The sequence below is a fragment of the Amblyomma americanum genome, chromosome 6, assembly GCF_052857255.1.
Source record: "Amblyomma americanum isolate KBUSLIRL-KWMA chromosome 6, ASM5285725v1, whole genome shotgun sequence".
In the NCBI taxonomy this organism is placed as follows: Eukaryota; Metazoa; Arthropoda; class Arachnida; order Ixodida; family Ixodidae; genus Amblyomma; species Amblyomma americanum.
This window is the reverse complement of record NC_135502.1, coordinates 108,078,775-108,103,157: the sequence shown is the minus strand read 5'-3', so window position 1 is coordinate 108,103,157 and position 24,383 is coordinate 108,078,775. Positions and strand designations below refer to the sequence as shown.

General features: G+C 45.4%; 1 protein-coding gene across 1 annotated transcript; it reads right to left on the bottom strand.

Annotated features, from left to right (window-relative positions):
• sel (canopy family protein seele) lies at positions 1 to 24,278 on the bottom strand. Its single transcript, XM_077627733.1, has 5 exons — positions 24,066 to 24,278; positions 23,684 to 23,799; positions 20,299 to 20,493; positions 4,761 to 4,869; positions 1 to 400 (listed from the first exon to the last, which is right to left on the bottom strand). The coding sequence occupies exons 1-5, from the start codon at positions 24,163 to 24,165 to the stop codon at positions 363 to 365; spliced, it is 558 nt and encodes a 185-aa protein (XP_077483859.1). The 5' UTR covers positions 24,166 to 24,278; the 3' UTR covers positions 1 to 362.
• Between the last annotated feature and the right edge of the window lie 105 nt (positions 24,279 to 24,383).

The window sequence follows — 24,383 nt, the reverse complement described above, 5'->3', positions numbered from 1 at the left end:
TTGACTGATGTCATTCTTTATTACGTCAAATTGCAATATATTTGAGCAATTACACGCTCGCATGTGTTTTACGTTGTCCAGGTTATCTGTGATTAAGAAAATCCTGGGTGGAACAAAAAGAACGTTAAATTTGAGTTCGTTCTCATCTACAGTACATACGTTTCTATCTTGCAGCCTTCAATAGCGACGGTATCATGTTGAGGAATGAATGCCGGCACACAGTGCCCAATAAATAGGAATGCAGTGCCCATAGTACCATCAGGACTCTTAGGAAACCCATACAATAGGAAAAAAAAAAAAAGAGTTCTACAGAAGTGCGTATTTGGTCACGTAAAACAAATGATTGTGGAGAGCAGAGGCAGCTAGAGTTCTTCTTTGGATGCCTTTTCCTTGCAGATACCTGAATAAGAGAGAGAAAAAAGAAATCAGATCTAAGATGCGTCACTGTTTGACTGCATTTTGAGAATTCTTTACTTAGTGATGCGAAATAATTTTTTATTCTCTCTAGATGCAGATGCCCTGGTGTGCACAAGTATAATAATAATTGGTTTTTTGGGGAAAGGAAATGGCGCAGTATCTGTCTCATATGTCATTGGACACCTGAACCACGCCATAAGGGAAGGGATAAAGGAGGGAGTGAAAGAAAGGAAGAGAGAGGTGCCATAGTGGAGGGCTCCGGAATAAATTCCACCACCTGGGGATCTTTAACATGCACTGACATCCCACAGCACACGGGCGCCTTAGCGTTTTTCCTCCATAAAAACGCAGTCGCCGCGGTTGGGTTCGAACCCGGGAACTCCGGAAAAGTAGTTGAGCGCCCTAACCACTGAGCCACCGCGGTGGGTCTGCACAAGTATGCAAGTATGATAATACGCAGGGGTAACTGGTAGAGTGGACGCAGTATTTTAACTTGCCCAATTCAAATATTTCATTTACATGAATCGACACTTTGGTCTCATCAACATCACGTGTATTAAAAAAAAGGGCTTCCCTTAACGAAGCAATTTTTGGTCCTTTTAGGGTTAAATTTTTTTAGAGCTGACTGCATTCAGAATCACACATTTCATGGAAATGCCAGAGGAGTGCTACATTGCAAGACACTTATAAAAGGCTAATTCCAGGTCAAAGTACAGAATCTTGAAGCTGGCATGTCGATGTTGCTAAGTGTTCACACTCAATGGATTCAAGAATTCACATAAAATGGTAATCATACTCGTAAGCCACAGCAGGTGCTAAAATGGTGCTATATAATATTCATTTTAGCTTTCAGCTCGCAGAACAACACCACTGACGCCAATAAGCAATGAAGCAGCAAGGCAGAGCCATGCGATTTATGCCGTTCTCCCACTATTTGTTGTTGGGCAGTCCAGCTGAATAACGCTAAAGTTTCAGTTATTTCAAACACGTCACGAGTAATGTTTTTCTTTTTCAAGCAACTACACCTAAGAAGAGTGCGAGATACTGTATATAAGGTACGCTTCCACTGAGAGGTACACTCTTTGAAGCAACAGTGAAGTGTGCCGTCACAGAAAAGGAGTACTGTATTTTCTGGTGTACAAGACGCACCCCATATTACATGCAGGCTTTCGACGAAAAAGCTGGTATATAAGATGCACCCTTGTATAAGACGCATTTCAATTTACCAAGTTAGGGTAAATTGACACTTTAGTGAAAATTTGTAGTCAAACTTATAGTGACATTTTTCTTCTTTTCCGTATGACTCCTTTTATCACAGCTACAGTGCAAAACTTGTGGCCGCCCATTCTAAACGATGAAAATATCCTGAACAACCTGAATTATATACGCGCTCACAAAAAAAAAGTGGTAGAGTTTTAACGTAGTTACACCAAATAGACGTGCAAAAGCATATGCTTATAGCCTGGGTGGTCGGGCATATCTGGTGACGATATTAGTTAGTAGTATTAGTTGATCAAGATGACGATGTGCAATGCACAGTGTGAGAGTGTCTTGCAGTTTAATATGTGGCGTGATCAACAGTGGCGATAGCATAGTGCTCTCATGCAGTAGCAGTGACGCTGATCTGTTCGAGTTGCCGCAGGTTTGAAACCCGGTCACGGCAATATTTATTCAATTTTTGAATAGACAGTTGCTATGTTAGGTTTGGCCAAGGTCACCGCCTAAGTCAAGCTTCACGCAAACTCGGTCAGCCGGTTAGACCTCATGAAGTAGTGCTTTCGCACTAAAAAAGAAAAAAAAAACACAGGCGCACCACTGTATAGGATGCAATAGCAAAATTTCTGTTGAAAACCGATCTCCAGAGTATTGTTGGTGCCTGCTTTAGTCCAAAAAATCAAACTTTTGGACTCCACAGAGTCTGAAATATCGGTCGTGAAAACGTTCAGGTTCCTATGAGGTGTATGACAGTTTCTCAGCGAAGTACTAAATATTACGCAAGTTCGAATTATTGGGGTCCGAAAAATCGGTCACGTACTGTAAATGCTTTGTTAGCGTGCATAGACTACTGAAATGACATCAGGCTGAAACAACTGTATGACCCCAAAGAGTCCATGCTAAGCAGTGGCACACAGTCTGTACGCTTAGACAACAAGCTTTCTTTGCCTCCTGAGATCCGGCAAGAAAAGATTTGGCCGATGTATTTGATAATAGAATTGCAGGCTTGGCAGTTGTGAAAGGAGGTTTAGTGCCATAAAAAGCTCTTTGTTGGCTACTTTTAGAAATTCTGCTTCTATCCATTGAGTATGGTCAAAGTAGTGTCATTTCTCTTCTCTTCAAAAAAGCATGAGAGCCTGCAAGCATATTTTATGATGCCAGTAAAAAAAAAGACGTGGATACATGTGCATTTCAAAAGGTGGCAAAGCACTTATTAGCACTGGTGATAGCACAAACAACACATATGGGCACATATCTGACTGAAGAGGGGGCCCTAATTTTCTTCATGCTTTAAAAATTTCACAATTTTCTCAAAGTTGAACATTTCCCAGCACGCAGCCAAAAGTGAAGCATGGCAAATGATATTTCAACTATGTTTTGCAACTCAAATCATCCAACGCATTTGGAAAAGATAGGTAACCCATGAATCATGCAGGGGCTGCCATTTTTTCTTTTGTCTTCCCTTGCATCTGTGCAAATTATAATCATTTGCAAATTCTTCAGGCAGAAAGGCTTCAAGACTGCGCACTATCACCATAGAAACGAAACATGAACAAGACAACTTAAACAAAAACGACAAACGAGAAGTGTTAAGCTGCTGAAGACTGAGTACTACTGTACATGATTTCAATTCAATGGTGTCAAGACTGCTGCATAGAAGTGTTAATGGGCCCCATCAATGTGTACTTGTGTTTGGCACGTGATAGTCTTAACTGCTTAAGTGCCATCAAATCCAATGTTAACTAACTAACCAATATTTCCTCTCCAACAGCCCACACTATTGTATTTTGATGCGGGCAGTTTCACTGTCCTGTTCACATTTCATTTGGCCACAGTGGTGCAGTCCTTGGCCACCACCACCCAACAGATATACACCTTGGGCAGATGAGACTATGAAGTTTGTGGGGTAAGATGGCCACAGCTGGTGCAGGAGAGGATTAATTTTGGGGGAATGTGAGAGGCCTTTTTCCTGCAGTGTAGTATGTAGGTGGTCTGCTGATGATGACAGACGGATGGACGGAGGGACAGTCGGAAATATGATATGAAATCTTAACTCTGACAAAAAACATCCGCTAAAACTGTTATCACCCACACAATGAACCCCCTACCCAAATTAATTTCAACTTTTCTGAAAAAAAGTGGGTATATTGCATAAATAAATATGGTAATCTTCACACAAATGGATGCAGCGCTAGTTACATGGCACAAGGCACAAATAGCGGTACGGTTGCCAACTGTTCCAGTCACTGTGGGACCATCTCTACTTGTCACAAGCAGTTCCTGGTCCCAACTAGCCCTCGTTGGGATAGGCATTTGCCCTGGACTTAGGCCTGATGGGGCTCACCACGTGTGCACCATGCGTGCATAACACCGAAGCATAAGGGTGCCTCTGGCATGATGTCCAATTCTGGCTGCAAGGGCCTTTGGACAGCTTAGCATGTGAGACAAAAAAGTAAGTTGGTGCTCCACCCACAAGAGAAATCATAGTTGATAGCATGGTGGAAGAAGACAGCAGTTCTGCTATCGTTGCGCATGGCTAGTGAGAGCAAGTGGATGGAAGGGCAAGGGGCGACAAATCAGGCAAGCAACAAGAAACCAAATGAAGCACCCATTTAAGAAGCCTCAAGAATCAGACAGATGTGTTACAAGGGCAGTTTCAAGAGCAGCTTTTAAAGTAGAGAATGGAAAGTGAAACTCTTTTAATTGTTAATTATCTTATTTCGTTTAACTGCCCATTTTACATCACTGGCCCAACAACCCTGACTTTCTTCATTGCAATGCTGCCAAACCATACACAAATGCAAAATGTGACTGGCACAACAGACAAGGCAAGCAGAATAAGTTTGTGAATAAGAACTAGAGTTATTTAGGTTTCTTCTAGGCAAAGAAAAAGCAATCAGTCTTCATCAGTACAACACTGGAAGCATGAACAAGGTTGATTAATCGCTAGAAAAATTTCAGCAATTTGTAGAAATAAAACTTCTAGTGATTTAACTTCACCATAGAAGCACTGTCTAGTTCGTGAGTGCCCACTGAGTAGGCTTCAAAAAGTTCCCAATATATCTACAATACGGCTACCACAAGATGAGGTTCACACTGAGACAGTAAGGCTCCCTGCTTAACCCTACCTTCGGTGTTTTCACAGAGCAACCTGACGGCTTGGGGTTCCACCTTCACCTTCTGCTTTGAGAAAACCCGCATGTACTGGTCTTCATACTCTCCAATCATATCTTCACACTGCAGAGAAAGTGAACGAGCAAACTTAATCACTACAGAGTGTCAAGCACAAAAGACACGGAGAAGAAATAATACGTATATAAGAGCATGGCAGTTTCCTGAAGCTATGAAAGTAGTGCAGTATAACAAGCATTATTCACTCAAATATTAAGGCTTCTGAGTGGCCATGTGAACAAACATTACTAATAAGCGCATAGAATAAAAGAACGCCTTGCTGGGCAGGTTGGCAACTGTTCATCTTTGGTTACAGGCGCGAAAAAAGACACAACACAAGGCAGGAAGATGGGGGCGCTCCATCCCATCTTTCTGCCTTGTGTTGTGTCTTTTTTTCGCGCCCGTGACCAAAGATGAAGCACATAGAACTAACTACCTGGTATAGGTAACACAAATATCTTAGTCCAATCACAGCCTACAGGAGACGCTGAGCAAGACATAAGCACATCCATTACGGAAGGCCCGAGAATTGGAGCAGATTAAAGCAAACAGACTAAAAGGAATGTCTACAGCAGATAGACAATATCTCTATGCCACAAACACTTCGGTGAAACTTATTAGCGACAGCACAAACTCGTTTGTTGACCACATACAGTAGAAATGCTACAAGCTTCTAGTGACTAAATATGACTCCCTCGACTGGTTAGGCCATGCTTAAATGTTTTATGCCACTCATAAGATTGCAGAAAAAAATCTTAGCAATGTCATTATGAGAACCTGACAAGTATTTATATGCCGATATTTATCTTTTGTTGACACACTACAGTCTACAAGAAATTTTTCGGCCACAACTGCACACTCTGAAGCTCCTCATGAATGAATCTTGCCGCGCGTCGTGTACACAGATGACAGGCGGCAACCGCTTTCACGCGTTCGGTGTACGATGGCTGACTGCCATCAGCATGCTGCCAATGAACGCACGGGTTGAGAAAAAGTCTAGGCATCAATGCGAACCCGCCACTGTGTGAACTGCACTGCACCCACAGCACGAAGGGCCCGTAAGGAGAAGGCGATGGTTGCGAAACGATAAAAACCGGCACATGGGCGAAGCAAGTGCTCCATCGGCATTGGCCTTCATAAATAGCTAGGCCTCATGACTGCAGCTAAAACCAGCAGCCTAACTAATGATATGCACTCTGCGGTGCCTTACATACAACAAGAGGTGCCTTGCATGTCGTCAAAACACCAGGCGCTGGCGGTTTTATGATAGAAAAGTGAGAGTTGCGGTGCATTTTGCCACTGGCACACTGATCTCCGTTTGGAATGTACCAATTTCTTCCACGTTCACCATCTCTGTGAAGCCAAACCCCTCCCACATGCTTCGCTGTAACCTCTTCCCGTGTTAGGGATGAAAGACAATGCATAGATGAGTTCCGCGAACTGTGGCTACTGCTCAAGTTCGTGCGGTGAACACGTCCAAAACGGCACAATTCGAAACCAAGCAGCAGCAATGAGCCGACTCGCAGAGGACATCAGCCCTGCTATTTAAGAGTGTACCTTTTAGCTTGAATTTCATTTTGTTTGATAAAGTTTTAGATCTTCCTTGCAGTTCTTCCTTGCGAATTAACGCTGTTCTACTGTACACATTATATGGTGCCTTGGTTAATGGCGACAAGTGCGAACGAGGTCCGAAAAATCAAGGAGTCAGTTTAGGCGTGTCCGAAATTTTAGGTGCATTTGCACATTGGCTCCACGAAGTGGTGGTGCTCAGCTTGATGTGTGCGTCGCACGGCCGCTGAACAGGTCACCCTATTTTGACTCCCCAGGTTTCAGTGGCATATTTCTGTGTGAAGCCTCTGAGTAGCAAGTGTAAGTGGCTCACTGGGTCAGTGGACACCTCAATCGCGCTGCGAGTACTACAGCACAACGTACTGCAGGGAGTACTGCAGGGAGAGATGCGTGTTGAGCCGCGGGTACCGGCGCTCGATATACCGTGCCGCTGCGCTCAAACTGCATGTATATACACACAGAAACACTCTCAGCATGTATTCTCACTTGCATATTATAGTTCGTTCACTTAGAAGCAGATTGCGGTGACAGTTTACGGGAGTGTTTTTACTAAGCCGGAGTGCACAGGCACTGAACGAAAGCACCCCTTCTCAGTGAATCTGTGATGTGACTTCGTCTCCGCAAGCACGCCGGCTTGGTTATCTCCGCTGCCACTACACCGCTGCCGTAGAGAAAATATCTCTTTTGCCCTGACTATGAGGCACACCCACAATATTTTAAGAGAGAGAGCAGGTTATGGGTGTATTTACTAAGCTGGAGTGCGCAAGCACGGAGTCCGGTGTGCACGTCGCGGGTGCACGTCGCCTGCCGCCTTCGCTTGCATGGAGGTTGCCCACTAAGCGACGGAGTGAATGCCGCCGCACCGCCTCATCGTGTCGTTCTCTTTTTCGCGCTCATGGAGCCCACTCTTTAGTTCTTCTGTGCAGAGCTTTTAACATGTCCATAGCCATGTTAACAGCTTAATATAATATCCAGGTACGCATGTAAAACACAAAATACGGGCAGAAAACATAAAAGCAGTTGCATTTACTGTTTGCCGCAGTGCTTGAACAGTGGAGGGGCAAGGTAAACCTACATATGTTCCCTCTAGATTGTAAGCACAAGAAGTAGCGGATAATCAAGTGACTTAAAATCTCGCTGCAGACAAGTCAGTTACTCATCATTAAAATTTAAAGCAGTGGGATAAAATGGGGACAATGGAGAAACACACAAACTACAGCACTAGTGCTATTGCTGTCCTGTCTGGCTGTTTCTGTTTCTTCATCACCCTCGTTTTTCTGCACTCATTTAAATTCGGAGCATAATCAAGGTTCACGATGAGAAACCTGCAATAAAGTGATCTTGACTGACGTAAAACATGAACCATTTTTGAGAGCAACGTTTTGCAGCAGCGACCACCTGACCATAAAGGTATGGACACACTGGCGGAAAACCGCACGTGGCGTGCTGCTGACGGTTTCCGCGAAACCGTTTTCCGCGAAACCTGCCGCGGCGGCGGGTTGATCTGCCGTGCAGCAAATGGGTCGAGGAGGCGTTTCTGGCAGTTTTCCGCATGTCGCGGAGCGAGGAGACCAAAGAGGGGCACCCGGCATAGTCACGTGGGGAGCGTCTATGTCGCCACCTCTTGGCTCCTACTAAAGTTACATGCCAGTGGAAGTGGCGGAGTCGTGCGCGCTCCTGCAGAATCACGGAATCACCCAGTATGGCATGGATGGAGCTTTGCACAGCGACGCTTTCCCGTGTACTCTTCACCGCCAGTATGGCCATCCGTTTCGTGGCAGGGGTTGTGCCACCAGCGGCGTGCCACGCGTTCTTCCGCTAGTGTGTTCGTGCCTAAATGGTACCTTGCAAGAAATCAAAAACATCTGTTTCCTGTTCAATTCAATGTGCGAAACTTGCAATCAGTAGTCACCGGATACGCACTACATCTGGAGTGTGTAATAAACTTTACGAAGAAGTCGAGTTACATATGCAGCCGGTAGTAGCATATGTGGCACCCAGGAAGTAGTAGCTACAGCTTCGCTTGTCAAGCGATCACTGCTGAAAAATGTTTCCGCCACGGCTTGTTCACAATTTAAGTCAGTCAAAATCACTGCCTACCATAAGGCAGGGCTGAAATGCGCACTGCAGGATGTCACTGCTACTTTGTATTCTTTCTTCTTGCGCCTAGACCATAATTTTTGGGTTCTGTTTGTATAGACAGAAAGATGCGGTGGTGTATGTGCTGAAGTGAAGTGGAAAAACAGGGTCAAGGGTTGTGCACTCAGCAACTATGTACTATGAGCGTGATGTGCAATGAGATGTCTTGAAATGTTAGACTATGAGTGTCATGAATTGGATAAGGATTGAAAAAAATTTTCACAGTATTCGTGTTTGCTCTTTGGTTTCCATACCGCCTTTCTTTCCTTGGTGGGATTAGAGCGCACCGGTATATGTGTCACATCTGCCGCAATACGACGTCAGCAGCCGAATATTTTGCATAAATCTTCGTGCTGCGGCACACAACAAAGCCTGCATTGAGAGCTTCCTTCCCTAAGCCAGCACAGTCGCACAGGCATTTAAATGCAGCTTCAAGCAGCATAGCAGAAGGCTAGCGTGGCCATCCGATCATCATTCGGGCCGCCATATTGCATTTCCAGCGGCACCCCTAGAAGCTGTGAAAGTTGGGAATAGATCAGGGGTTCTCAAACTTTTTGGCCCCAAGGAACCTCACTCAACAGACTTCAATATGTGCCAATCGTAAACTCCTGTGAATTCCAGTATGCAGTCTGTTGCTTATACATTTTTAAAGTTTTAAATTTTGCTATCCATGAGTGCGGACTGTACAGTATATATTTCTTTCAACATAACCTATTATAGCATGAAATGACGGACACAATTCTATCCTGAAGTTTTGTGATACTTTCACAGCGCTTCTGCAGCCGTTGCACGCGTGCTTAATGGTGCTATACTCTATCTAATAAGCTTCTTACAGCACTATGAAAGGCAAAGACCACCTCAGCCAATCAGGAGAGCGCATTAAACACGTTCTTCCTCCAGGCTTCCTCGTCTGCTCAAAGCGTACACTGAGATCGATAGAAAAGAGTAAAAATTAATGCTGCCTCTGTACCATAAGCGTACGCATGCTTATGTACACTAAATGCAAGAATTTTGTGGGACGTTACACAATTCACACAATCGCACATTTAGTTCAGCATGCGCAAGGAGCAACGCACCAATAAGTTCAGCCCAAGGGCTTCATCTGGTTGCTACACCAGGAACCAATTTTGTCAACAAACAGACGCCCTTTTTAAACCTAGAAGCAGCAGAATAATCACGCTATATAAAAAATAAAGCGAATTTATCACTCATACTTTTTGTTATAGGCAAGATGGGATGAAGTGAAAGCCCACTGTCTCATTTATGCCCAGTGAACGTACTGAAAATGGCAGTATTGATGAATCCAATCTTAAGTGAGCGGTCCTGCTTTAGAGGGCGACACTAATTTGGAAACAATGCTTTACGTTTGGTTTGTGGGGGTTTAACGTCCTAAAGCGACTAAGGCTATGAAGAATGCCGTAGTGAAGGGCTCCGGAAATTTCAACCACCTAGGGTTCTTTACCGAGCACTCACATCGGCACAGCACACGGGCCTCTAGAATTTCACCTGCACCGAAATTTCACCGTATGCAAGAGCCACGCACGCTAAACTCGGTAAATAGCATACGTAAAGCAAGCGTTCGGAAAGGCTCGATTTGAAATAGCGTTTGCCACATGTACACTATGAGCCACGCTATTTTTCTAGCACACACTATCTTATATGCCCATTTTATACTGGCACTACATTCTGCAGCGTCAGAACGCCACCTCTGCACTCATCGCAACTTTGGTAGTGCTGCAAGGTACTAAGATTGAGTATAGCTGCTGTCTTGGTTAAGAATAACAGGAAGAACGCTATGAAACTGAAGCACATGATGTATCATTGACTTCCGAGTTCCACAGTGCATGCATGGACATAGCCTTGCTGATATCACCAGTGGCCAATGAGGTGTGCTGCTCTGACTATTCATCAGTCCAAAGGGTGTGTTGGTAATAAATTCAATGTGGGCCCAGCTTATGGACAGTGTAAAATAGAAGTTGAAAAAAAGAAAGGAAAAATGACAGCATCACTTTGTGTTATCCCTGGTGGCACGAGAATGCACCTTCAACCATCAGACACTTCAGCGAACTGGGCATACAACAGCAGTCCAAAAAAACTGCGAAACGTGGATGCAAGACAGAAGTCACACATATGGAAAATGTGGACCACAGTCAAGTCCACTTATAATGGCCGCAGTTAAAATGAGCGCTCACTTATTAAGAGCGAGAATGGAGCTGCCGTCAAAATATGCATTAGGTCTATGGCACTATGTCTCAGATATAATGAACAGCTGTGGTCGCACCACTCGGTTACAATAAACAAGAAAATGCCATAAAGTCACTCCGCTGTCGAAAAATGCTCATTTTTCGTGAGCGCGTAGAAGGAAGAGCATTTCCCAGCTCCCGTGATCCACCCCAAAGAAAGTGTCAACACCCCAACAAACAATCAAAAAGGTGGAATTCAAAAAGTAGTAAACAGCCACAGACCACGTGCACCCTGACAGTATACAAAGTCAATCGGTGCACGCATGTGTGCACACTGACTGGATGAAGCACCAATAGTGGAAGCATAAGCATGGTAAGTGTAAGAAAGGGGCAGCTTTGAAATCGAAACTACTCTTCACAGCAAATGATCAACCAATCACAGCAGTTTGGGAAGTTTGAATACCAGCCATGAATGAGGAATGCTTTGCTGACCTAACCAGTCACGTGTTGCCTGCCCAGTCGAATCTGTGCCTTCTGTGCTGCTGTCATGTGCAGGCAGCACGTACGCAGCAGACGGTCTGCATCACCCTTGTGTAGAGGAGTCAAGCAGCGCACAAAAATCAATGAAAGCTGAAATCAGATAGCAGCTGATTGTCTCCAGGCAATGTGCCACTATCCATGTGGTTTGTAGGTCTATGCGGCTCTACTCTGAGCAAAGGCTGCTTCAAGGGCCTCGCATCCGCAGCAAGGTGGTGCTTTATTTGGAACCTCATGCACCACTTGAGCTTTTTACACAGGAACGACGCATACTGTAAGCTTGGTGCACACATCTGCTGCAGATGTTTTGCCACTGCATCCTTGTCAAGGATTGAAGAGGAGGATGCCAGCCTATCATCAGCTGCTATGAATGCCCCAATCGCTATTGGTATATTATAGCGCCCCTAAAGCGGCTTGCCTGCAGCAAGTGGCTGGGTAAGGAGCACATGACCCTTCCGGAGAGCTTAAAAAGTGGCTAGATAGGGTCTGCTTTGGAGAAATGGACGTCCACAATGGACTAAGAGGCTCGGAAAGGGGCTCTCAATAAAGATGCGCTATTCCTGGGATATTAAAGGACGTTGCTTAATGAATATCCTCCAGCAAGAATTTTTTTAATACGTTTTGTAGAAGCTGAGTTATTTCTATGTCAAAATTTGAATTTTAGCGTCTTCTTTTCACTCTCCTCTTGTCACTTTCAGCACGCTCAAAGGTTGGCGCTCCTTCGCTGGCCCCACCGTCAATGCGCATGGGAATTCCCCAGGGGGCAGAGCTTCCTGACCCACTAGAGCAATGCTGCTGACCAGCCACAGCCATAGTAACTGCGTGACGGCTGAAAAGATCTAACCAATAGCTATCTCTGAACAGGATTATGTAGGAGCGTTCAACGGAGGAGAGCACAAGCATGCAAAAATCAGCAGAAAGGCCTCGCCAACTGTCGCACGCGATTGTTGGTTCTCTGCTGCGTGTAAACGTGTATTAATTGGCTCAAGTTTGCATCAAGAGAGATTGCGGTGATTGAGCCCCTTAAGAGAAATAAACGCCACTTTTGTCTGACTTGGTATTTTTGGTTTTAATAAGGCAGGTTTGTTTTTACAGCAAATGCCATCGCAAGGCCGTCAGGATCGTTTAAGTGTGTTCGTCTAGCACACAGGGCAACCTAGACAAGCAGTATGCAAGTATAGGTGGTGGAATCCTGGGATACAAACTCTTGTTAAGTTATTGCCAATGGCTTCACTGAAGATGACTTGCAGATATCTGTGCACAATGACGAAAGGAACAGTGAACATACTGGAGACAATGATGAGTCTTTTTGGAGTAGAAGATCATAATGGCCATGATGGTATCCTAGATTGAAACAGATGGACTCTAATGGCCATTTCTGAGAACGACTAACTTTGCAGCCGATGAAACATTTTTTGGGATAATAAAGCAACTAAGCTAATTGGCACATGTGCAAGTATTCTTATGCGTGGAGTGCACACCTGGCTTCTGCGGACTGTACCGGGTGCAGACAATTTAGAAAAAACAAGATTTTTTCTGAGCCAAAATTGTTCCCTGTGTACAGCATGCAGAGTGGGGACTGTACTAGATAAAGTAGAACATCGTTTTTAAGTTCCTGGTTCATACAATTGCCCAGTTCATACGATTTCTGGGTTCACACGCTCAAAATTGTGGACAGTAAATGTGCCCCATATACTACCACCAAGTCAGCTATACTATAGTCAAGCCCACTTAGCGAACCCGACAATCATGCAGGTTGCATTCACTGTAGCTGATGTTTGTAGTAAGTGGACTCCTAATACAGTCGACGACCGATTTTTCGGACCCTCTAGGGACCGCGAAAACGACCGAAAAATCAGGCAGTCCGGAAAATCAAAATTCACCGAAAAAATCAAAATTCACCGAAAAAATCACAAACTTATTGCCATTATGCTGGAGGAAGAGGTCAGCTGTATTGCACACATTCTAAAGCTCCTAACGACCAAATTTCGCCACACGACACGTGCACAGACAACGGGCGGTGACCGGTTTCACGAGCTCAGCCTGGCTGTGCTGCCCTTGGCATGTCGCCGATGAAAGCATGGGTTGGGACAAAGTAAACGGGAAAGCGAACATGCCACTGCAGGAACTGCATTGCGCCCGCAGTACGATGGGCCCAGAACGAGAACACGAAGATTTTGAAACAAGAGTTGAGAAACTGCCAACGGAAGCACTCCGTCGGCATTGGCCTCCGTCATTAGGCCTAGCGACTAGAGCCAAAATCAGCATCGTATTCGGTGATATGCACTCTGCGGTGGCTTGTGTATAATGAGGGGCGTCTTGCCTGTCATCGAAACGCCAGTTATTTACGGTTTTACAATAGAAAAGTCAGGGTCACGGTGCGTTTTGCCACGGGTACGCTGACCTCGCTTTAAAATGCACCACTGTTTCATCCCGCACTCACCGTCTCCGTGAAGTCGTATGCATTCCATGCGCTTCGCTGCTACCTCTTGCCGTATCGAAACGAAAAACTCGGCATAGATGAATTCCGCAAACTCTGACTGCTTTTAAAAAAGTTCGTGCGGCGGAAGACGTTCAAGAACCGTACGAATTCGAAACCACGCGGGCGCAATGTGCCGACTCACGTAGAATTTCAGTATTGCAAGAGGCCCCCTTTAAGCTTGAATTTCATTTTATTTGATCAAGTTTCAATCTCTCCTGCAGTTTGAAGTAATTAGGTTCCACTGTAAACATTATATGGCGGCTTGGATATTAGCGGCGAGTGCAAACGAGGTCCAAAAAATCGAGCAGTCAGTTGCAGTGCATCCGAAATTTCAGCCGCTCTTATACATTGGCTCTATGGGCCATGTCACGGTGCCACGAAAAAGTCCGAATAATCAAGCATGTCCAAAAAATCAGGCGTCTGAATTTTCGGTCGTCGACTGTATTACAACAAAGAATACTAAGAACGCCAAAAGTGGCGCAAGTGGCGCATATTCCTTAAAAACTGCATCACGCGTGCCTGTCGGTTTCCTCCTTCTTTGTGTCGTGTTGTTGCGCTTTTATTCTTGTTAGAATTAAACTAACCATGGTTGAAGTGTGGACAGCAGCTGGTGGCACATCAGCCTCAGTAATCAGACTTTTAGTGGTAATGAGGTGCTTGCACTTTGCATACAAAGGTTTTGTCAGAGCATGGCTTTGCAATTTCTTCATCAGTAAGAACACAGTCATCCAAGGCTGCATCCAGCTAACTAAGCCTCAACAATTTGTTGCCACAAATCTCCACACATATGATCATTGCGTGTCTTCGGCACCGTCATCTATCATTCTTTGGCCCACGCAGCAGCGAAAGTAGCACAGTGCACGTGCTGTGTAAAGAATTTACCAGCTGCACAGCCTGCTATCTGGCTCTGCCTGCACGTGTCAGCAGCACAAAAAGTGAAACCAACTAGGCAGATGACGCAAAACACGTGACCAGCGTGGCCAGCAAGGCATTAAAGCTTTTCAAATCGCTGACTTCAGCTAATCCACAACCATGCACAGTAGCTCTGCTTTCAATGCTATGACTGTTTTCCGGCCCACTGCACTTCTGCTTCCATTTGGGGTGTTTCACCCAGCCAGTGCACACGCAGGCAATGATTGCCCTTATGAGCCAGTGGGGCACACTTGACCGGCAGTTGCCTACAGTTTCATTGCTGTCTTTATCTTGCTCTTTTTGGGCTGACATGTTCTTTCTAGGTGGTGTCATGGGGGCTGAAAGATGCTCTTTGGTCACCACACTAAGCGGCGCTAAGCATCACTCAGTTATAGTGAATGAGTGGCACCGAAAAACGCCCCCGCATTCACTATAACTGAGAAGTGCTGCCACAGTTCTTCACTGTACAGTCGAGCCCACTTATAACGAAACCAACGGTTAAGCGGATTTCGTTCTTTATATCCGATGCTCGTAGTAAGTGGACTCCGTATAACAGCCAGAAATATTTAGTCCGCCAAAAGCAGCATTTATTTCTTTAATAACTGTGCTATGCGTGCTTTCTTTTTCAAAGCAAAGTGTTCAGGGGCTCTTTCAAAGCTCTCCAGGGCGGTCAACTCCTCATCGAGACCATTGCCGCCAACAGTCAGCTGTAGAGACAGGATATAACTAACCGTAATTGAAGCGCCCAAGGCAGGTGGTGGGAGGTCAGCCGATTAACCAGATTCCTAGAGGTAGAATCCTAGCGGTAGGGGAGTACTCATTCTAGGCGTTCAAAGGCTTCATCAGAGCACGCGGTTCTGCAATGTTGTGGTCTGCAGAAATGTAGCCACCCGAGGAACCATCAGGCCAGCTATGCATCAACAACGCATTGCAGTAAATCTACATGTGTCTGATCACATGTGTTTTCAAGAGCTTCGTCTCTCCTTCCTAGGTCCACGCAGCGACGGAAGTAGTGCAGCGCTCGTGGCACAGAACGATCAGCTGCAGTGCCCACTGCCTGACGCAGCCTGCACGTGGTAGCAGCACAAGAGATGGAGCCGACTGAGCGGGCAACGCATACCACATGACTAGCATGGCCAGCAAGCCATTCAAACTTCTCAAATTGGTGCTGTTACAGTAATCCCTCCTTATAACGAAATCGGTTTACTCGAAATATCACTTTATTCGAAATTTCTTCTGGCCCTGACCCAAACGCATGCATTTTAAGCCGCATTACTCAAAGCGTGCAAAGAGCTTGACCTGCTTAGAGCGAAGTGGCGAGCAGAGAGGCGACCCTTTTGCGCATGCAGTGTCAAATTAGGCTCATGCAAGTACAGAAGAAGCCATAAAAGTACCCAACCTACAACCGATGACCTGCCTAGTAACAGGTACCAAGCGAGTGCCGAGTGCCCCCAGCTGTTTACAGCAGAGCGAACGGAAGCTGTCAAATTCCATGGTGCAGCGGGCCCGAACCGTTGATCTCAATCGCAATCACACCGCTGGTGTCCCCCGTGATAGAATCCACACGAAAATCGAGTTTTCCCGACGCTTTGCGACGCCAGAAAACCACGGTCTCTTGGATGCCAAAAAGTGGCCTAAAGACCACGGGCCAACTTGCACCGTAGCACTCCATGGGGTGTGCTCAATGAGCAAAGTTGCTTGAAAGATCGCTTCTGGCATTGAAACGTGCCAAAAAGCACCAAAGAAATGTCCTTCCGATTATGGGCCCATTCACAACTGCGAGTCGTAGAGGTTGCGCGACTGTTTTGGTCGAAAAGCGACAGTCGCAAACGGTCGCATTGCTTGAAAAGCAACAGTCGCAGGCCAGTCACTCGGTGCTCGATTTTCCAGCATTGCGACTGCGAGCCACAAACCGCTGAACCAATCAGCAAGCGAGTCGAGCTTTCGGCAACGACGCCGACTGCGGACGCGCCGGGCAACGAACTGGGCGGCTCCCTGGCTGCCGTAGCCATCGATAAGCCTATCTGTTTCACATCAGCCAAAGAAGACGGAACTCTCGAAAGCACGTGAACAATTTCATTCTCGAGAGTTTTCGCTTCAAATGAGAGGGCAACCCGCAGGTCGCGCTTGCAAGTGTGAACAACGGTGTTTGTCGAGCTGCTGCCTTGTCGCAAGCGACTGCTGGTTGCATGCCCTTTGACATATTCGATGCGAGGAGCTATGTTAACAAATCGAGAAGACTACTTTGGGGAAGCCAATCTAGAAATTTGCTTTGCCACTCGCCATAATTGGCTTGCATAGCAATAAAATACCGCCCCTAGCTTCGTTGCACTTTTGATGGTGCAAATCAACCGATAACGTGCTGAAAACACGAAAAACCTGAGCGTCACCAGCAGCGAGTCAGGCTGTCAACATGGCGGATCAACACAACCATGGTGTTTCCCCAACGATTTTCTCAAGCCGGTGATGCTCGATTCGTGCCATCCGACTAGGCAAACGGTCTAAATGCGTGGTGGGATCATTGAATTTTGCTCCTAGACGTTTGTCAACAACGCGTATGTGACGCTGCACGAACACCGGCACTCGAACCGTAGAACTGGCACAGTGTTGTTGACAATGGTGTGCCGAAAAACTCTCGCTTTACAAACATCACGGCTGCACATCTCGGGAAAAAATTGCCCAGTAATCATGCAAAGCCCCAACTGCAAGACCGTACGGTTTTCACGATCGCGCTGCATACCCACAATGAGCGGCTAATCGATTTTTGAACACAAGAAAAAGACACCTTTAGCATGCCGTGTACCGCGTTGCCGTGTACCGTGACCGGAGTACCGGAATCCCACCCACCGGCAATAAGCATGCGCTGACTGGTCCCAATGCGGAAAGCTTGCGCACAGCTACCGGTACCTGGTGCCATCTGGCAGCCTCTAGGCGATCTGCGCATGCACAGTGACAGCGCGCGAGCTCCTGGTACTTCGGTCACGGTAACGGTAACATATGGTACACGGTATGCTACAGGTATCTCAACACAACCTCAGACTCGACTCACAGCATTTGCGGCGCTCTCCAGCGCGATACTCTTGTAGCCTTCCATGACGCACCCCCCATAAAAGAGGCCACTGCCCTCGTGATTCGAAATACCCTAAGGCTGAATGCATGGGCGGCGAACACGGCCTCGTGCAATGCTTGGTCAGATCAAAGCAGGGGTTGCACGCGCCCGGTAAAAACTTTAAACAGCCAAAGCTCACTGCCTTTTTTGCACCTGAATAAAGTTTTGCTTCACTGAATACATTGTATTTTGACATCCTCGCAGTTGCAGCACAATTAAAGCTCGACTGCTTTAGCTTTTGTTGGGTGGTCGCTTATATCGAGTTACCGCTTATAACGAATTTTTTGCCGTCCCATTGACTTCTTTATAACGAGGGATTACTGTAGTTGACCTGGGGTCATGGCAGTAGCTTCGTTTGCAACGATTCCTCCGTCTCGCGCCCACCGCGCTTCCTCTTGGGATGCTTTGCCGAGCCAGCGAACGTGCAGGCAATGGTTGCCCTTGTAGGCTGTCAACGCGATCTTGACTGGTGGTTACTTGCTGTTCCAGTGTCGCCTTTTTATTGATTTTTTTGGGCCCACATGTTCTTTCCAGGGTAGTGCCAAGGGCTGAGAGACCTTCTTCGATCTCCGTGCTTGCTGGAAGCGCGACCTCTTCAACTTCGGGGGGAGAGTTTATGGAGCCTTCTCGTCTGCTATAGCTGAGCAATGCTGCCAAAGTTGTTCATTGTATCTGAGACGTACTACCACTGCCCTAATGCATGTTTTGATGGTAGCACCGCACCGTTCGTAATAAGCGAAGGTTTGTTATATCCGCGGCAGCTATAAGTGGGCTTGACTGTACATGAAATCAACTGCCATTGCTCTAATGCATGTTTCGGTAGTACCACTGCACCACTTTGCAACAAGCAAGCATTTGCTACATCTGCGGCTGTTATAAGTGGGCTTGAATGTAGTTTCCTTTGGGTAATACGTTCCTGGATACCATGTTCAAAATTTCGACAAACAGTAACCAAATACTATGTTTTAAGACCAACCGCAGATATGAAAACACATGGGCTGGCCAAAGCTGGGGGCACGCAACATGAGCTGGAATACAGCAGCGGTCACCCGCCACAATGGCTTCCCTGCAGCGCATAGATGCAAAAGGGCAAAGCATAAAAAAAAAAAGGTAAACTAACATAGGAACAGGCTGTTTCCGCAGGTACACGAATTTGAGAACTGCAGCTGCTTTTTCGCAGTGCCTAAGGGTAATGGAACGAAGCAACTGAAAACTACAAGATGCAGTTACATACGAGAAGATCGAGTCTGGGGAATGCATCATGAATGATTGTATGAATGGATAAATTTTATTTGGAGATTGCAGTAGGAGAAAATGCTGGGACAGCCACCATGCCACCTTCTCTGTTGTGCATTGGGAAAAGCGGACGAAGCGTTCAAAAACACCGAGAAAGAGAGACCCATTGCTTTCCCGACTGGTGTTGACAGACGTGTGTTGCGAACTGTGTTCGCACTAAGGGCAATGCAAATGTGGACTGAATTCTGCGAGCACTAGAAAAGGCGCTGCTCAGACCTTGTGCAAAAAAATGCCAATGGACATTTTTATGAAGTGGAATTGTCAGCAAATGTCCTTATGCCACATTCAACAGTTACACATTTCAGAATTTGGTGGTTTGGACACTAATACGTTTTCCTGGATAATCCGTTTTACCCGCATTTTTTTCTTTCAGCCAAACCAACGAGGTTCTACTGCACTAGAATAATTGCATTTGTTTGTTGAGCACCCATGCAACTGCACGCTTTCTCGAGGTGTCACTCCCTTGGTCCGGCATGTGCTTGGCACTCCCAGGTCAGAAAATTCACTCCACCGGGGACAATGTAAAGCACAGAACAGATACCTGACAGTCTGTGAGGGTAACAGATTGAACTCCAAGGCAAGAAAAACACAGCCAGGAGCAGCAGAGAGTTCGGTGTGAAGATCAAACTGAGAATTTTTTTTGCAATAGGGTGTCTGTGGCTACCGCAGGATGGGGCTAATTGGAGAATTTTCCTCTAGCGGATGTATCTGGCTACTGCCAATCAGGTCGAACAAAGTGGCAATTTTAAAAACTTGCTTGCCTTCTTAACAATATACATAAAGAAAATGCGATAGCAATTAGGCTGCCTGCTGTGGTGTCAACAAGTGCCTAATATTATTGCAATTTTCCAACCAAAGCTCTAGCTTGAATTGGTTCCACTGCCCTTATATGGTATGCATGAGGCAATGCCTTCTGGAATGTTCCAATACCTTCCACTGGAGTATCATATGGGATTATACTAATCCAGCCAACTAATCCACCTTAATCCACTTTCTGAGGAGGGCCTACTTCTAAAATGCCACAAGTTCCTTTGGAATATTTGGGGGTGGGCCAACTTGCTAATTATGGGGGTCCACTTACCATGGTGGGCATGTTGTGATGACGGCACAAAGTCACGTGACCACTGTCGACCAATCAAGAAATTTTGTTACTGACAAACCGGAAATTGCATGACAACAGCCTAAATGCTACCACATTATTACCGTCAACCTCTGTCTGAAATATCCCGACACAGGGGAACAGGAACAGGATCAAAGGCAAAACTCACCAGCTGCTTAATTTTCGCATTGGCAGTGGGATCGGCGACAACTTGGTAAGTGCTTAGCTTTTCAACATCCTTGCTGAGGTTGACAAGAATGAGCTCTCCAGTCTCCTTGTGCGTCGCCTGCGCGTAGTTATCCATGTGACCGCATACTTCGTCAAGAACGTCGTGCATATGCGCCTCTGAGCCAGCATAGGGGATCTGTATTGAATAGACATAAATATACATGTCATACGCATATCAAAAACAATGGCACTCGAAGCAAATAGACTTAAACAATGCATTTTTTATGTTTCAGCCATACTGCACAGTTTTAACCTTCACTATCATAAGGTTAGCGTGTTCTCCAATGATGCTCTTTTTCTAGACCAAATGAATGTGACCCCAAAGGTGCATGTATATCTTACCCCATGCTATATGTATACTGAACAGACAAACATTTGCAGATATGTTTAGCAATACCCTCTTTTTTTTAGCGGTGCTGGTTGTTACTTTACATATCTTTTGCAACTCCATGTCTGGATACTTTGTTTCTCCCCACAAGAATAATTGGAAATGCGTTGCTGGGCAATGAATAAAAAAATGATAAATTTCCCATGCACCCGGTACATCCTGTACCTGGCACATCACTGGTATCTATGGCAGATATCACCAGTCTTATTTCACTAATAATTTTTTAAAACGACACTATTGCTTTAAACTATAGTTTTAATAATTTACTTATGCAGGTCAGTCCACTGCCTAGGCGTCAGGTAGTCGTCAGATTTGTAATGTGAGGGTTTGCAGACACCAACTACCACAGGAAAGCGACATTTAAATATAGAAAAATTCAGTTTTAAGTTGTTCTGCCATGTTTCTCCACCCCACAGCAAGATTTCTTTGTGCGTGGAGCTCTCGACTGACTTAAAAATATATGGTCAACAAAGGTCAGAAAAACATCCCTGTATCGTGCACTGACAGCACATAGGTGTCATCAAAATTTCGACCACCACAGCTGGGATTTAATCACACTAAGTTGGGCTCAGCAGGCAAACATCGAGGTAGCTGTGCCACCATGGCAACACAGCAGGTAAAAAGGAGAAGGCAACAATCCAAATGTAAAGAAGCCAGTGCCACCAATCAGGTGAGCAGCTCAGACTGTGTGTGATGGTAATGTGCAACAAGGTAGGAGCAACCAGCAAGTGTCAAGGGAAATTCAGGTGGAGCAGCAAGTCACTCAGCATGACAGTGACAAGACTGAGGCAAAACACTCTGCAGTTTTGCATGGCAGTTTGGCTGAGGTGTCAAAGTAACAAGTAAATGCTGCTAGAGTTCCTCACACTGTATGCAAAGAGAATGGGGCTCTTTTGCAGACTAATCTTAGATTCATTACAGAGAGAGCAGCAGTAGGCAAGTCATAAACATCCAAAGTAATTACGTCAACAATTATACAGCGTATCACATAGAGACAAGCACTTTTGATTCTTCACGTTTCCTCCCGATACCAGGGACACCGGGATCCAGAGTCCCTGGGACATTTATCCACATCTATTTAACATCTATCCAGAGTGGGCAGTGCCCCCTCCCAAGTCTCCAACTGCTTGCACTCAGATCAGATTTCTGACAAATGCTTCAACTCTAGGACATTATTGTAAAGCACAGTGGGGCTGAGCTGGTTGGCATTGTAGTAACTCGTAAAGTATTTCGTCCGAGTAACAAGCTAATCAAGTCCCAGTAGAAGTCGTCGATTGTATGACCACTGTTTATGAGCATGACTAGCACAATTAAAAGAGTATGAGCAAACTTTTTCAATGCAGCCGATTACTTCTCTTAAGTACCTTTTTGCACAAAGCTCCCCATTTCAATTCATGTTTTATTATCATCATCAGCATCAGCCTGACTATGCCCATTACAGGGTAAAGGCCTCTCCCATGTCTCTCCAATTAACCCTGTCCTTTGCCAGCTGCGCCCACTGTACGCCCGCAAACTTCTTAATATGCATTAATAAATACATCTTTAAAGAGTGCAAAACAAGAACAAATATAAACAAGAAATACAAAATTTATTACGCACATAAAGTATGGAATAGACAAATAAATAATAAAACAAACTCTTCCTCCTCACTCAGAGAAAAGTTCCCGAGTCTCTGCCTGATCCCAATGTCATCTTTCTTTCACTGTGTTTTGCTACTCCTCAAACACCCCAGAAATGAAAAAACAGCAGAAGACATCTCAGTAGAATGTTTGATGTGGTATTTAACTACCTTCACCCACACAAATGGCACAAAGGTGTAGAACATTGGGCCAGTTGGCAAAACGTTAGGAGAAAAGTGCATGCGCATTTGTTCACCCGGGTGGAAGATCAAATAAAAGTTGATTGAAAGTTAGCGCTTATGGCACGTGCTTCTATGTCTGCCTGCACTGAGGTGTTCTCATAACACAAATGAAATGGGTACCTTAAAACATAAAGAGCATGTTTGCAATTAGTGAACATTGCGCTAGCCGTAAGCTAAATATACGTGGCCTCAACTACAATAAACACATCACATATCAACGGCAGCTGTTTTAAGTTCAGATCACGAAGGCACTTAAGAGCACATTTAAGATGCCAGTGAACTGTGAAATTTCAGTGAGGCTACTGCACAATCTTCCTAAAACGGCTGATGCTGCCATCATAGCCAAAGCAAAGCAATCAAGTGACAAAATATCAAGCATAGCAATTCCAGAAGCCTGGACAGATTTCTGCCTTAAGCAGGCTCCTCTGTTCTTGCCTCATAGTGTTTTTTAAAGCATGACAGCAGTGGCTGCAGTATCGATAGAACTTGTCACGCAACGCCATATTAGAACATGTGAGCAGAAGCAAGGTTTTTGTGCAAGCTAAACTTTCTTCTAAGTGGTGCACTAGACTTGAGATACAGAAACACTAGGGCTATAAATAATAGCAAAAAAATATGGGTTTATGGGGTATTATTGTCCCATAGTGACTGAGGCTATGAGGGGCGCCATAGTGAAGGGCTCTGGAAATTTCAACCACCTGGGGCTCTTTAACGTGCACTGACATCGCACAATACACGGGCCTGTATAATTTCGATGGAGGCTAATAAATTAAACACCACTGGTTCATGTACTTAAAACCATACAATGTAGTTAAAATGAAAATATGTGCCCTTTGTAAGAATAGGAGGTTTATACTGAGCCGGAATACCTTGTAACAGTTAACATACAGACCATGCACTATTAACTATTAGGGAAATATCGGCTGGGTTGACTGCACACATTCAAGTTATCAGGCTCGGTTATATCGTGAAACTTAGAGCGGCGGACACCTAAAATAGACACCTGCCGATTTTCCACGTTGCAGTCGTTAGCCTCGTAGCTTATCTGAGGCTAGCGAACGTGGATAATACATATACCGATTTCTGTTTTTGTGTTCCGTCGGCTTGCAACCTGAAGCTTCCGACAGGTATCGTTTTCTTCGGGTCAACTGCTGCGATCGCTGCGACGGATTCTGTCACTAACGCCTTGCAAACTGAAACAGAAGCACGAAACACATATCAGACCACATAAAGTCACACAAAAATGCAACGCGGAGGAAGAGCTGAAACTTAGTTTCAGAAAACACGAGCGCTTTAAAATCAGAGCGCTCATGTAGGCGCCAAGAAGCGCGTGCAACCTGCAAGACTGCATAACGGATTAGCGTTTGTTTATTTCAACCACTCCGCAGTGGCACAAGCACAGTGGACTGCCTCCACGAGCATAAGTTCATTCATCCGGCGAGCAACATCAGCAGCTTACCTTCACATTTCAGGTCCAACACACTTGGCTCACACAGAGCAATGCCGCAAATGGTGCAGAAAAAAATAATGTGTGGGAAGAAAGCACTGAGGCACTGCATTTGGAGGCCTATTAGGGGGTGACGGAAACTTAGTGTTATAAGACGCTTATTACACGTGTACTACCTATCCCCACCGCGCAAACCACCGCGCCGGCAACGACGCAAACGTAATAGAAAATAACAGCAACAAAAAAATGCACGCAAAAAAAAGGCCTCAAGGGCGCCATCTAGAATACAAAGTTTGAAATGAATAAGTCATGACCGGTCATAAAACATCA